Source organism: Lissotriton helveticus, chromosome 2_2 (genome assembly GCF_964261635.1).
Source record: "Lissotriton helveticus chromosome 2_2, aLisHel1.1, whole genome shotgun sequence".
In the NCBI taxonomy this organism is placed as follows: Eukaryota; Metazoa; Chordata; class Amphibia; order Caudata; family Salamandridae; genus Lissotriton; species Lissotriton helveticus.
The window spans coordinates 167,549,764-167,565,728 of record NC_136060.1 but is presented as its reverse complement, the minus strand read 5'-3'; the positions used below and the strand labels follow the sequence as shown (position 1 = coordinate 167,565,728).

Here is a 15,965-nt window from a genome sequence, read left to right as displayed (position 1 = left end):
ATAATGGGCCATATTTGCCCAGGTTTTCCAATCTTCTGTCACACTCTTGTTTTCCAAATGTGGATTAAGAGAAGACTATAAAGTAACTCTTTTGCTCAAACAAGTGTTTTGATTGGGTACAATGGCAGTTGAGGCGGTTTGCTGTGGAATCTGGTACTGATAATTCCATATTACCTAAGGTAAGGGGAAGAAAGATGGAGGCTCAGTGGAGCTGGTGAGGCTTGTAAGGCAGATGACCAAACAGCAAGTTTTGAGTAAGCATGCATCTAATAATCGATAGTTGCGAACCATATTTTAACTGCTTCTGAAGTCTCCAAGTACATCTGCAACAGTTATATGTTGTATTTCCATTGTTTTATCACCTGCACTTCCCAGCCGCTCACTTCTGGTCAATTTGGCTGTTAGTTATATGTCCTTGAATGTGTCCCACATCCGGATGAATGTAGAAAACCTTGGAGCGGAGAATGAGGTTTTTAAAGTGGATTAATGGTTGAGCAGTTTAAGGACAGGGCGGGGCAAGCAGGGAGGTCTCAACAGTTTGTTAAAACAAGCTTTTTAAGTTAATCAAATTAGAGCTCGTAGGAGCCAAGTGCATTGTGTTGATGGGCAGACTTGAAATTTGGACCATAAAGGTTCTAGCTAACTTCAGGCAATTTTTGGTTTAATCATTAGTTATGACAGCCAGCCTTTATAATGGGGTAGATGAGACAAAAAGTGTTCAAAACCCAAAACCCAAAAATACAAAATAAAACAAATAAAAATACAGCTATCTGGCTATGGTGATAGGTTAATTACATCCATACCACAGGTTTCAGTGGCAAAGCCGCAGAAGACACATCCCCAAGATATTTCCTGACTTAGCTACAACATGTGTTAGAATATACCACTGCTGATTCAGAGAAGGATGCGAAAAGTATGGAAAGCAGCAACAGACACATTGTCATGCTCGCTCCAGTGTCAGAAACAGGCCTAAAAGCGATTAGTTCCATGCTGTGCATTGGCTTCCAAAACATCTAGAGCAGAGGTGTAAAACATATATCCAGAATGCCAGGACCCCAGCCTTATATTTAAGGTCCGTGATGAGGTAAAAGGGCATACAGGTAATCTAAATGGTACTCATTTGCAAGGTCAGTGGTTATCCTGAAAATCTGGCATGAATACAGCTCTATTAGACTTACAAAAACCCCCTGATCTAGCATATCCTCTACTGAGTGATTCTTTGCCAACTATCCAAGAAAAGCAACAGATGTCCTACTCCAAATTAAGCAAAATATTCCAATATACTAAGACAGACAACAACATTTAGATGGAGATTTTTTTTTAAATGTATTCTCACTGAATACAAATCATGAAGCATGTCCCAACTGCCACCAGTGTGTAACTCATAGGCCTACAAATACTTTTTCTCAGATTTATAGCTTTGTATACATTTGATAAAGTCAGTTGGTCCCAACGAATATAAATTATGCTCCAACTCCATTAAAAGTGAACAATTTTATTATTCCAACATTGTAGTATTCCATTTTATTCATATACTGATCCCTTTGTACATTCATGTGTTGCTTTATATGTTGCAACAATCTTTTTCATCAACCCCAATATATTTCAGACCCAGGGGATTCAACTTCAATGATGATTTGATATATTGTGTAACTGATTAATCTTTCCAGAAACAAGCAAATACAAACATGAGCGGTATGGTTGTTACCCCAGATGCCTATAAAATATTTAAGTGTAAACAAACTAAGATTATAAAATACCTTCTTGTCTATTCCTTTTGTTTCCTGAGGACCTCCATTCATGGCCATGGTGAGGGGCATACTACTTATGCACCATGTTAAAAACACTGCGTGGCATTAGTCATAAAGGCTATGTCACCCACAGCCCATTTTTATTGGTGGTGATTAACCCTTTCCGTGCTGATGACGGAACCGCTCCGTCATCAGCCGCGGTGGCGCTGTGCTGATGACGGAGCGGTTCCGTCATGGCCCGCCCGACGCGCCTGCGCGGCGCGTTCTATTAAGCGGGCGGGGCCATGACGGAACCGCCCTGTCATGAGCACAGCTCAACCGCGGCTGGTGACAGAGCGGTTCCGTCACCAGCATGGGCCCGCCGCGCGGCCCCCCCGCCCCCTTAGTGCTGCGGCGGAATAGCCGCCGCAGCGATGTGGTTAACACCCATTATATTGGAGGAACACTATGATTCAAATGGAACATAATGAACAACTTTTATTATCTTAGAAGGTCCTGCCATCTCGCATAGGATATTTATAGTGTACTGCTGACACTTTCATAAGATTTAAGGCGATAAATGCTAACCATTTAGAGATAATAACTCATTAAATATTTGTCAACAGAGCTATTAACGAATCAAAGCACCCTCCCCATTGCAGAGATTTTACTGATGAATAATGGGGATGCATATTTAAAAGAGACAATGTGAAATGACACCTACTATCATGCAGTATGTAAAGCAAACTGCAGCGTTTGTTTATGAAGGCTATCACTCACTATGACAATATTTCTGAACTTAATCGGGCTTAAACTTAAACTAGAGTATGTCCCCTAGGTTGATCATCACTATACTATTGAGCAATTCAGCTCACTATGTTTTAGAAACAACTTGTAATTCTGAATAAGCAACATTCAATGCCATCCTACAGGAAAGATGACATTTCAATGTTTTCCCACATTTCCCTTGTAGCCGGTCCAGCTTTTCCATCCAATACATCCCCTTTTGCAGCAGAATCTTTTTTTGGATCCCATTCTGGGTTCGGTCTCCCCACAACCAACACCAAACATTTTAATTGGTTGATTTTATGGCTTTCTTTATTAAACATTTACATCTACACTGAATCTCATATTATTTGTGAATCTATGACTTTTATGTTCAGTTAATATAGTCTTTACTTTGCAATCAGTTTTGCGAAAATATATGAAGCCCCTCGGTCATTAAATAGAGACAATCCATTGTGTAACTTGCGGCCTGATTCCCAATTTTGAATGTTCTGCTACTATATGGGCGCGGCTCAATACTAAATCACCTTTTACTTTGTAATTTTACAATATTCGCAGTTATAGTATAGATATGCTGAGGTCTTCTGTTGTCTGTTTTTCTAATGGTCCATTGTTAAATTGTTTCTTGGTGTTATGACTATTTCCTTGATATTTTTAAAGCGTTGACATGCAAACAAAGGAATTTTCTCAAAAATACCACTGAAGTCTGATTCATGTGGCAACATGTTCCATTTTCTCATGAGTACTCTCCTGATGTGATGGCTTTTTGTGGAAAATAGCTTACCTTTTGAAGGTGGGACTGTAATTTTGCCTTTATACATGGGAAATCACTACAGGAATCAGTGTTACTGAACCAGTTTTCCAGCATAATTATCCATTATTTGGTAACTGTACATTATTCAGACATTTCTTACCAACCAATTTCACCAGATGTAACTGGTGAACTCTCTGGCGGTGAAAGAGTAGTAATTCAGTATTTCCAAATGACTTGTAATTCCTGATTCATCCAGAAACATTGTTTCTAGACACATGAGGATTACACTACTTTCAGAATAATGGGGCACATGCATCAATGTACGATTTTGCGATTCTTAATTTGCGAAAATTACCGAATCGCAAATTAAGAATTGCAAAATGGTATGCATCATTTTTTTGGCTATTTTTTTGGGATTCGGTAAAAATCGCAATTTTTACCGAATTCCAAATAAATAGCGAATTCCTAACTGCATTTTCGCAATTCCCATTGATTCAATGGGAAGGCATTTCAAAATTCGCAATTTGTTCATGCATTCCATGGGTGCAGGGGGGTGGTCCAAAGGACCCCCCCCTGCACCCCTGAAATGTATTTTTAAGTGGACATGTGTGTCTGTAACATGCAAGTTTAAAAAATGCATTTTTTTGCTTTTTTCAACATTTTTGCAAATTAACACGAGGGTCAACCTCGTGTTAATTTGCACTTCCAATTTCCAAAATCGCTATTTTTAAAAAAATGATGCATTGCATTTAAGGAATCGCACAAATGCGATTCCTTAAATGCATTCGCATTTTTTAGAAATGCTAAAAAATGCCAATTGTGCACAAAAGTTTGATGCATCCCAAAAATGGTTTTTGCATTCGCAAACGGCCGATTTTTCCGATTCGCACCGTTTGCGAATGCAAAAACCAATGATGCATGTGCCCCAATGACCTACGTGGAAACCAATAAAAGTGATATTACTAAGAGTCATGAGTATTACGTTTATCCTTAGGGACATTTCTAGTATTTGTATCAGATAAATGTAACACGCAAAACTAAGAGATATTGGAATTAGAGCAGTTTAACTACAGATGTCACTTTGATGCTAACTGATGCACTAGGGAATGCTTTCTCTATAGCGAACACACATTGAAAAAGAAATCAATTAGCGACAGATCTATCCTTGCCAATTATTTTGGAGTCCCTTTGCCCAGGAATTCAAACTGCAAAGGTATTCTTGTGCCCAACAGGTACATTTTCAAATATCTGCATATTAGCATTTTACAAAATATTTGCGATACTTTGCAAAGTACTTCCAACCTTAAGGCTGGTTTATATGGCCATATGTTCCATTTAATCATATTTAAACAACAGCTATTTTAAAATAATAATCAGCACTTGCAACTTAAACTAGATTTCTTGTAATTGTATTAAAATGTAGTTTATGTAAATATTAGATTCCGAATTGCAAAAACACACTTCCACAAACACCTGCATTCATTGTACAGAAAGGAAAAGCGAGTATAATATATTGATTAGTGCAAGTTGGTAGCATTTGACTTATCAAGACTGACCTGCAGAGTAAAAACATGCATTGTAAACAACGTTCTATGCTATGGCAGTCCACGTGCAACAGATACATATTTGGTGCAGGTTTAAGGTGAAAAAACTAACCTTTTCCCAGTGGACAATCTCCCAAGCACCGTTCCTCAGTACTAGTAGGAAATAAAAATAACTTAATTAAAATTGTTTGTAGACATTGCCGTAACTCATAGGACTCTAAAAACAAAGTAAAGTTTAGTGGTGCACACCTAAATCTAAATGAAATGCATGTTACAGCAGAAAAGTTAATTATATTCAATGTCAGTTTTGCTCTACATCTCTTGCAAGACAGTCCATCTATTTGCCTGTTTTCCAAATGTAGCAATCTCGCCAGCACACCTAATCAAAACACGTTGTTGACAAGGGATTTCTCCCACCACAATCAATGACGTCAGCACGCCAAATGGCACGTTTATGTTATTAGCCTATCAGGCAGCAGCCGGTAAGTGTTGTTCAATACCTCCGGAGGAATTCTTCCCACCCCTCTGTGAGGGCCTAGAATCAAGTGGGAGGAATCACTGGGAAAGGAAGAGCATGCCCGCTGCGCCAAACCACTGGAACGCCCGCTTATCGGCCCCCAGGGTAACCAAAATGGATGGTTGTCGCCCCACAGCCAGATTCCATGCCCTTCTCTCGTCCTACACCTTGAGGAGTAGCCGGAGTAGCGGGTAACCACTCACCACTGCAATCTCACCAGGCTCCTGGACACCATGGGCGAAGCTCATGTCAAAGGGGAGGAACATGGCAACAGGGAAGAACATGGTGGCTAGCTAGCAAGGTAGGTTGGGAGCTTCACCCACGCCGTTATGTATAGTTCCTGAGCATTTATGAAAAGAACCCAACACCAACACCCGAGGCTGTCGTGAAAGAAGGGCGGACCGGACGGCGGGCTGCGGCGAGCAATGTGAGGAGCAGCGGCTCTGTAATACCGGCGGTCTGAAACGGCCTAAACCAGGGGAGCAAAGCGGAGAAGACCCCGAAGAGCATCGAGCCACAATATGAGTGGACGCTGGCTGGCAGCGGGGAGTGAGGAGGAACTGGAAGAGGTGACAGACTGGTGGGGGGCACCGAACAAACAATTCAGGGCAGCGCAATAATAAGAGCGCTTGAGTGAGACTGTTTTACCTACTGCGAGATTACAGCGACACAAAGTGGATGGCACAGCAGTCGGGCTGTTGAATGGTTGAGCGGTCCGCCATCTTGGGCCCCTGTAATGGCACAGACACCAGCACAGCGGGACAAGCATGGTAAAGCAGCTGGGCAAGAATGACCGGAAAGAACTTGAATCCCTAGATGGCTGCCTGCCTACAGTGAAAGTAGGGCTGATACAGCGGCTGGGGTGCCAGCGGCATTGCTGGGGAGACATGAGTAACAGCCACTAGTGTGTACAGGTCCTCCGTGACCTGCTGTTTTGCACGCAGCGCGGCGGAGAGTGGCCGAGTGCGGGACTCAGACGTTTTAATGCATGGGCAAAGTGGGCTCTGGCCCAGGGCCCCAGCCTTTCAGGGGGCCCCTGACAGATCAGCTCCGTTCTCCGGCGTTTTGCCCCAATGACATTAAATATTTCTTAAACAGATTGTTTTAAATACTGTTTTCCTTTAATTTATTTTTTATGTACCTGATATGTGAGAGTCTAGTACAACCATTTTAGAGAAAATGTGTTAATGTTTCATGCAAAATACGTTAAAAAAGTTTCTTTTATATCAAAATTAGGCCTAACGTATAAGAAATGGGAGGACATCACGGAGATTATTTACAGTAATATATATATATATTTTTTTAAACCTTTATTGTACAGTTAAGGATATACAAATACGGGCCAACAACCGCTCAGGTAGGCCACGACACAATACAATAAGCCAATGTATCCGAAGGGAAGTGTGCCGGGATGTACATTACATTATGTAGGTAAGCAGTCAATATGAGAACGGCCATATACGACAACCGAAAGCAGGAGCAAAGAAGGTTAATTTTATATTAGGAAGTATAGCAGGATTAATTGCAGTGTATGGTCATCCGAATTCCCATAGCGGGCCACAAATCAGACAGCAAAACAGAAAGGCAGCGGAGAAAACTATCATCAGCAACAGTGTACATCAATTAGGATATATACGCCATATAACAAATCAATGGTCACCTTGGCCCGCCTTTAGTCACCCCACCAACCAGGCACATACTGAGAGTGAACGGAGGAACCAGAACAGCAGCAAGAAATAAAATCATCCGCCATACTAACCCATACTAACCCAAATAATAAGAAAAGAAGAGAATAAAGGGGGAAAAGGGGGAAAAATAAAATAAATCAGAAAGGGGGAGAACGCCGCGCTGCGGCACGCGCCCCACAGCAACAGAGCACGCAAAAAGAGTGAGGGTACAGCCAGCGAGGTGGACACGCGAGTCGCAATAGCAATGTGGCAATGCAGTAGAAGGGAGAACAACACATCCCCAGTTACCACCCGCAATCATACCACGGGAGACAAGCACAGACGCGGCGCTCCGATAAAGGGATACAAAAGAGCCATAGAACTAAAGGAAAAGGAAAAAGAGAAAAAAGCCCCACCCCACCCTGCACCCCTGCAGAAGGCTACGGCCGACCCCCCCAGCAGCGTGCCTGTCGCCCTAAATCAGAACCCGAAATATAGAGAAGTCAAGAAAAGAGAAAGGAATAGGAAGGCAAAAAAGAGGGGGGAAAGAACCCAAAAAAGGGGGGGGGGGAGGAGAACATAAGGCAAGTCGGTGAGCCTCAGCCTCCCGCCCACCCATACGAATATGCAACGTCCAGACGAGATCGACACAACCTTAGGTATTATAAACTTGTAAAGGAAACCGTCCACAGTATCACAAGCGGGGGCCATCAGCATAGCAAGCCTTTAACCGGTAGTCCTCCGGGTGCAGCATCGGCTCATCCCTGGCCTGTCTTCGTCTTCACCACCATATGCGATATAGCAAGGAAAGGCAAGCATTTTAAAGTGAAGCTGCTCCACGGTCGAAACAGACCAGGACTAGGGCGCAGATCAAAGGGTTCCGGCAGACAGCAATAAAACAAGGACCAGTCACGGGAGTCCAGGACCCTCGACAGTATGTATGTATAGACATTCTTATAAAGCGCTATCACTGTCACCGTCACCGTCACCCACCGGGCATCCTGGCGCTTAGACTGTTATGACACAGAGCGAGATTTTACCAACTTCTGATCTGTTTACATTGTTCTGGGGAACAGGTGGGTCTTTAACTCTTTTTTAAAGATGGAGAAAACCTCCAGGCCCCTGAGACCCAGCGGTAGAGAATTCCACAGCCGTGCTGCGGCGATCCTAAAGGAGCGTCCACCCATCCGGGTCCTCCGAAACTTGGGTACCACAACCAAGTGAGCCAATGCTGATCGGAGTGTTCTTGAGAGGATATACCATGAGAAAAGATCCTGCAGAGGGGCCGGGCCTTGACTGTGTAAAGCTCTAAAAACAATACACAGAGCCTTGAAGTTCACCCGTTGAGAAATTGGGAGCCAGTGAAGGTCCCTGAGTGCCTTGGTGGAGGAGTCCGAGCGACGTCGCAAGAGTGCCAGTTTAGCGGCACAATTCTGAATCCGCTGGAGTTTTCCTAGCACGGTAGTTGGAGCCCCCAGTAGCAGTGCGTTGCAGTAGTCAAGGCGACTGAGGATTATGCTCCGCACTACTTCTGGTCTTGCCTGCGCCGGAAGCAGGGGTAGGATCTTTCTCAAGGATCCAAGTAAAGCCATACACGTAGCCACCGTTTTATTTACTGAGGTGTCCAATTGTAGATCGGAACTGAACATGACCCCTAGATTCCGAACCGAGTCCGCAGGCAGACTAGTGCCTAGGAAATCGGGAGGCCAAAAACCCTGTGGTAGGGAGCTGGGGATCCGGTCCGAGGAGCAGTGTAATACCTCGGTTTTCGAGCTATTGAATTGGAGGGAGTTTTTCCCTAACCATTCTGCCGTGGCCCTCATACATTGATGGAAAACCTCCTGTGACGCCCCGCCCTTACCCTCAAACGAGAAGATAAGTTGGGTGTCGTCAGCGTAATTGGTAACTGTTATGCCAAACGACTTGATCAGTGTAATCAGGGGACGGAGGTACAGGTTAAAAAGGATAGGGCTGATGGCCGAGCCCTGGGGTACTCCCTGTCCCACCCTCTTGATGTTGGATTGGTAGGGCGGTAGTGCAACTACCTGGTGTCTTTGCTCGAGATATGACACCAACCATTCAAGGGCTAAGCCTGATACCCCCGCCTCTGTCAGTCTCCTGATCAAAGTAGCATGGTTGACCGTGTCGAACGCGGCCGACATGTCAAGCAGCACTAGAAAGGCTGCCTGACCCATGTCGGCCTGCGTCCGAAGGTCATCAAGAACAGTCACCAAAGCTGACTCTGTCCCATGTGCCGGTCGAAACCCAAACTGAGCCACATCCAAACAATCGTTCTTCTCAAGAAAGTTGGATAGGTGTTTTGTGGCCAGTTTCTCTAGGATCTTGATAGGGAATGGCAGGAGGGAGATGGGCCTGAAGTTAGCTGGGCATGTAGGGTCCAGGTTTTCCTTTTTGAGCAATGGAGAGACCACCGCCAGTTTCCAGCAGTCTGGCACCCGTGCCGAGGTGAGAGACTGACAGCAGATGGAGAACAATGGAGGAAACAGCTCTTCACGACAGAGTTTCCAGAATCTGGGTGGCAGAGGGTCAAAAGGTGAGCCAGAGGACACCCCATCGGCCATGGAGCAGAAGTCCGCAAAAGATGGTAGCGGGAAATTGCTTAGCTCACCTGCTTTGCTGCACTCCTTCCCATTTTCTGGCACGATGGAGTCGTATATAGTACTGCCAGTTAAGGGGGGAGGTTATTTAAGATGTTGGTGATCTTATCCTCAAAGGCTTGTGCTAACAGGTCGCAGAGAGCTTGTGAAGCCGGGATGGCGTTTTTGGTACAACCAGGATGGGCCAAGTCCTTTACGATCTTACATAGGGCCTGGGATTTATTAACAGCTGCCAGCAAAGATTCTTCTAGAAATCTGGCTTTGGCCAACTTGATCTGGGTCTTATAGAATGCCAGTGCTTGTCTGAAGAGGACTCTGTGTGATTCCAGGTACTGTTTCCTCCAGGTTCGCTCAGCCTGTTTGCATTGTAGCTTGAGCTGCCGGAGTTCTTCCGAGTACCATGGCATGGCAAGGTTGGTCCTGTCTTTAATTTTCCGCACCGGGGCCAAAGAATCCAGAGAAGTAGAGATGTTCTGACAGAAAGTCTCATAGCTCTCATCCACGTTCACTCCCAGTGCAAAGCCGTCCGGCAACAAAGAAGGCAGAGTGGCTTGTCTGAGAAGTCTGGACCACAGTCTCCCCGTTCTAGTGCCCGCCGCACTCCCTTTCTTCAGGGAGGTGCTAGTACACGAGAGGGAGAACTGGACAAGAGCATGGTCCGTCCAACACTGTGGCAGGACGTCAAGAATTGAAGTACTACCGGCATCAGCAAAGAGTAGATCGAGAATATGACCCTTTGCGTGAGTTTTGGAGAGTACTAGTTGTTCTAGCTCAATGTTGAGACACGCTTGTACCAGTTCTTCATAGGCCACCTTGGTTGGTCCTTCTGAGCACAGATTGAAATCCCCCAACACCATCATCTTTGTGTGGGAGTGGGAGAGGTTGTATACCAAATCAATGAGCTCAGGAACGGCCGATAGCGGGCAAGCCGGGGGTCTGTAGCATAGTAGCCCTTTAAGTAGCACACCTCCCGGGTCCTTGATGGAGAAGGCCAGTGTTTCGCACCCAGCGATAGCCTTGACGTTATGCTGAATGAGGTGTAGAGACTGTCTAAAGATTATACCAATTCCACCTCCTCTACCTCCCACTCTAGGAATATGCATTATTTTAAAGCCCGGGGGACACGCTGACCCCAATTCCACCGAGCTAGTCGGTGTTATCCACGTCTCTGTCATAAAGAGTACGTCAAGATGGAAAGACTCTATAAGTAACGCGATCTCATCACAGTGTTTGACGAGTGAGCGCACATTCAACAACCCACAGGACACCGCAGCTGGGTGCTTGCTGGAGGAGTTGTCCTTTTGATTACTAACAGGACCAGGGTTAAAACTTAGAAGTTCGTCGCGAGAGTATGAATGGGGGGGAGCACTTGAGTTCCCAGAGGTAGTATGTTCAGCCACCGGCGCGTCCGGTGCGCGAACGGGCGCAAACGGGCTTACCTCTGGCGCACCTCCGGCGCTCCGCCGGCGCTCCCGCTGCGCGCCTACGCTGCGCGCTTGTGGGACGGCTGTCATTTATAGCCGTAGACACTACAGTCCTGTAGTGCGAACACTAGACCCCCCAACCAAGATGGCACCAGCAATTCGGCACTCCCTGCTTCCCTCACTCACCCAAGATGGCGGCTGCCAACACCACAGCGCGATGTCTCCGGGAGCCCTGAGTTCCCTGAGATGGTCAATTTCCCGCTAAGTGCGGAATGGGGACACGATTTAAGGTGCAGGTAAGAGGGGAGGAATAATAGTAAAGCGCTAAGGTGGAATAGCGCCGAAAGCAAGAGCGCGCTCGAGCTATAAAGTAGATAGTTTTTTTTTAAAATAGTTCAAATCAGCAGCAGCAATGCAGCGCTAGATACAGCAGCGCGCAGTGGTCAAGTAAGTCTGACCACACGATGGAAAGTTCTGCTTTTTATGCCCTTCCAGTCACTACAGTCCTGTAGTGCGAACACTAGACCCCCCAACCAAGATGGCGCCAGCAATTCGGCACTCCCTGGTTCCCTCACTCACCCAAGATGGCGGCTGCCAACACCACAGCGCGATGTCTCCTGGAGCCCTGAGTTCCCTGAGATGGTCAATTTCCCGCTAAGTGCGGAATGGGGACACGATTTAAGGTGCAGGTAAGAGGGGAGGAATAATAGTAAAGCGCTAAGGTGGAATAGCGCCGAAAGCAACAGCGCGCTCGCGCTATAAAGTAGATAGTTTTTTTTTAAAATAGTTAAAGTCAGCAGCAGCAATGCAGCGCTAGATACAGCAGCGCGCAGTGGTCAAGTAAGACAGTAACACGATGAGCAGCAAGATGTAGGAGTCTCGCCTCGCAGTACAGGAAAGTGGAGTCCCCCCTGCAGCACAACAGCAGGGCCTCCCCATAGCAGATCGGATCAGCACTCCATGACGTTCCTTGAACCCTCGAGCAGCATACGAGCCTGACATGGAGCCCATGCCCTCGCACTCCACATTCACAGCTGCCAGGAGAGTCGGGGCCGCGTGGCGACAATCCTGTCCACGCACAGCGGAAGCACTCCTTGTAGTGACCAAGGGGGACAAAGCAACGCCATCACAAAGTCGAGGGGCGACCATGGAGAACGGTCCTTCAAAGATGGCGGCGGACCGTCCAACCCCCACAGGGGCACCGGGGGCCAAGGCCGCACGCAAAGACTGCAGGGCAGCCAAGACAACGCCGATCGTGGGCTCACGTTCATATGACCAGGCCCCCGCACACGTCAGCGACACAGATCCGCAGCCCCGATTAAATCCGTATTCCTGGGCGTCAGCCGCCATCTTGTGGGGTCAGCTGCGTCACCACACTCCACGACGCCCGGGACGGGCTCTCACGCAGGGACACCGCCAGGGGTCACCGGGACACGCTAATGGCAATCTTGGTGCAGAAAAAGCGCCATCAAATTCGGGGGCCCGCTGTTCGAGCACCCGAAGGCGCCTCCCGCCGACTCCGGGCGCAGGGCTTCAAGATGGCCAGACAAGGCATCAAAAGGGGGTCATCCTGCACAGACCTCCCACCTCCACGGTGCTCCGTGCTCCAACAAGGGGTCCACCGGCCACAGGACCGGCCCGGCCAGGATCCACCGGTCTATTCGCACAATGGCCCTCACAGCCGGCTCCGCCCCCGCACCAGGGCCCGCCGCCGACACCGCAGCACCGGCTGACCCACACAGGCAAGTCCCCGGTCTCTATACCACGAAGGCACCGGAGCAAGCAAGAGCCCAGCAGCGGATCCACAGCACGTATGGGCCCACGGGCCAGACGGTGAGTACCAGCGTTGTTTACCCTTCCTTTTCCTTCCAGGGTGTGTCGTCTCGAGGCAGGATATTCGACAGGATTTGTGTGTTGGGCAGGAAGGCTGGCGGAGCCGAGTTACAGAGCGGCCATCTCGGTCGCGAGCTTGGCTCCTCTATTTACAGTAATATTGGTGAGCTGCTGCTGTGTTACAATATTGAAAACACACATAACTATCCCTGAATATTAGATGTAAACACATTTGGGGCCGTATTTATGAGAAGAGAGGCATCGCTGTGTGAAAACAAGGATGCGTCATATTTACTGTATGATGCATCATGTTGCAAAGAGTTGCAGATACGTCAGTATTTCTGACGTATCTGTAGGCGCAAAAGTGATGCATTCCTTGGGTGTGTCTGAAAATAGAAGCAACTCCAGCAATGTGACCTTTCCATCAGTCTTACGCCTGCTGTGAGGCAGGTGTAAGATATTGACGCAATGGCGTCCTAGAAGTGGCGCAATGAGTTCTTATAGATTTCAATGCGCCACTTCTACGAGGCTTTTTGCGCGGGAACACCCACTGCATACGTTATACCTGGCGCAGGTATAATGTGGTGCAGGGGTTTACAAAGTGACGCATCTGCCTAGATGTGTCACTTTGTAAATAGGGCGCAGCATGGCACATTTTTTACGCTGCCGGTGCGTCACAAAAAGTGACGCACTGGCGGCATAAAAGTGAAGCAAGGCCTTATAAATAAGGCCCTTAGTGTTTGGACGGGTGTTCCTTTGCACTGTCAGGGACCTAATGAAATTAAATGAAATAGTGTATTTAATAAAGCGCACAGCTACTCAGACTAGAGTGTCGTGGCGCGTGACAGCGGAAGGAAAACGTGCGTAAAAGACCCATCATTTATTAAAAAGCCAGGTTTTTAAGTTCTTCCTGAAAAAGAGTAGGCCTGTGGTTAGTCTCAGAGACTCAGGAAGTCTATTCCTCAATTTTGAGCCTAGAAAGCAGAGGGCTCTGCCTCCAGTTTTAGGCATGATGACCAGGTTGGCATTGGCATAGGGGTCTAGATGTTGTGTAGCGATTAACACGCTTATTTGGGTAGCTAGCTCCTAAGCCGTGGAAAGTTTTAAAGAAGATGGTCATCGCTTTGAAGTCGATCCATTCTTTTATGCCGAGCCAGTGTAGAGACTTAAGAACAGGGGTCATACTAGATCTGGGTTTGGGTCTCAGGATGGCTCTGACCGCGGCGTTTTGTACCACTTGTAGGCGCTGGATAAGAGTTTTGGGAAGACCGAGGTACAAGCTGTTGACATAGTCAAACTTGGATGTCACCAGAGCCTGAACCACGATCTTTCTGCTTTCAAGCGGTAATAGTGGCATGAATTTTGTTATCATCCGGAGTATGCCTAAGCAAGCGCCAGTTACATTTTGGATTTGAAAGCACATGAAGAGTATCTTGTCTATGACAATTCCTAAGTTTTTGACTTTCTCCTTTTCCGCGAGCGGCAGATCTTTTGGCCACCAAGAGCTCCAGTCAGGAGTTTGTGGATTACCAAAGAAAACAACTTCTGGTTTGTCACGATTGCACTTAGCTGATTGATCGTAAGCCAGGGGACGCTTACCTTCTTGCTACACCGGGACGCTGGGTTGCAGATCTTGCCCTTTCCTTTGGACTTTTGTGGACGCTGCAGCTTGCCGCACCCGCTTTGCGGGTGCTGCTTCGCACGGAGGATCAAGGGCAGAGGTGGCAGGCTTTCCCTGTGGACCTTGAGGAGAGAGTGGGAGCACGGCAGCAGCCTCAGGGGTGGTGCGCGGCAGGGACTCTGTTTCCCAGGAGTCCCTACACACCCAGGAACATCGCGGACGCGCCCCCTGATAGCCACGCCTCCTGCCTGTCCAGGTGTTAAAAGTTAGGCTCTTTCTGCGAGCCTGTGGGACGCTTACCTTCTTGCTACACCGGGACGCTGGGTTGCAGATCTTGCCCTTTCCTTTGGACTTTTGTGGACGCTGCAGCTTGCCGCACGGAGGATCAAGGGCGGAGGTGGCAGGCTTTCCCTGTGGACCTTGAGGAGAGAGTGGGAGCACGGCAGCAGCCTCAGGGGTGGTGCACGGCAGGGACTCTGTTTCCCAGGAGTCCCTGCACACCCAGGAACATCGCGGACGCGCCCCCTGATAGCCACGTCCCCTGCCTGTCCAGGTGTTAAAAGTTAGGCTCTTTCTGCAAGCCTGTGGGACGCTTAAGCCAGTTAAAAACATTTGTGAGGCAATACTTAATCATTGCCCTGTCAAAGTTGGTTCCCTTTTCACATGTAAAAAACAGCTGACAGTGAGCATAGGAAACAATTTTGGCGCACTCCTCCTCTACCAGAAATGCAAGGGGGATACATATATATTAAAAAGGGTAGGGCTGAGAATGGAGCCCTGAGGGACACCTACATTCATGGCCGGAACTGGGGATGAGAAAGGGGCTTCTAGGGAAAACAAATTGTCTCTTTAACAAAGGTGGCGATACTTGAAATTGAATAAGCCAGATGTCCTGAGATCTATTTGCCAAGAAGGATGACATCTATGTTGAGGCGGTACCCCCAAGGCCAATGTTAGCAAGTCTCTCCAGGAGCCTCTCATGTGGGACCGTATCGAAGGCCGTCAACAGATTGAGCAGTATCATAACAGCCTTGCCTCCCTGGTCCAGCTTACCCTTGAGAAATTCAGTCACTTCCAGCAGAGCGGACTACGTACTGTAGTTAGCCCTAAAACCGTATTTGGAGTCATGAAGGAGCTTCCCATCTTCAATGTGTTTTTGGAGGCCCTTCTTTACTTGCTTCTCTAATACTTTGGAGAGGGCCGGAAGAAGGGAGGTTGGCCTGTAGTTGGCAGAGTCCGTCTGTTTCGTGTTAGCCTTTTTAATCAGTGGAAGAATATTAGCATTCGGTGCTCGGCTGGTCTGGGCTGCGACGACAGCGATCTTTGGTTTCTCTGCCCTCTAGCACAGGCGCGCTGGAGCTGGAGCTCCGAGGGATGGCTTCGAAAAGTGTGTCAAGGGCTACCCGCGCCAACAAGAACAAGAATGTATTGGGGTCGATGGCGATTTCGCCCCCTGCTCCTGTAGCAGTTT

At 47.5% G+C, this 15,965-nt stretch overlaps 1 protein-coding gene across 6 annotated transcripts in view; it reads right to left on the bottom strand.

Moving 5' to 3' along the window:
• ATP8A1 (ATPase phospholipid transporting 8A1) overlaps nucleotides 1-15,965 on the bottom strand; it is a 1,103,292-nt gene that overhangs the window by 865,191 nt on the left and 222,136 nt on the right. For all 6 annotated transcript variants that reach the window (XM_078678248.1, XM_078678246.1, XM_078678250.1 and 3 more), the window contains exon 6: nucleotides 4,927-4,967. In XM_078678248.1, coding sequence (XP_078534374.1) covers nucleotides 4,927-4,967 — 41 coding nt within the window. The remainder of the gene's footprint in view (nucleotides 1-4,926; nucleotides 4,968-15,965) is intronic.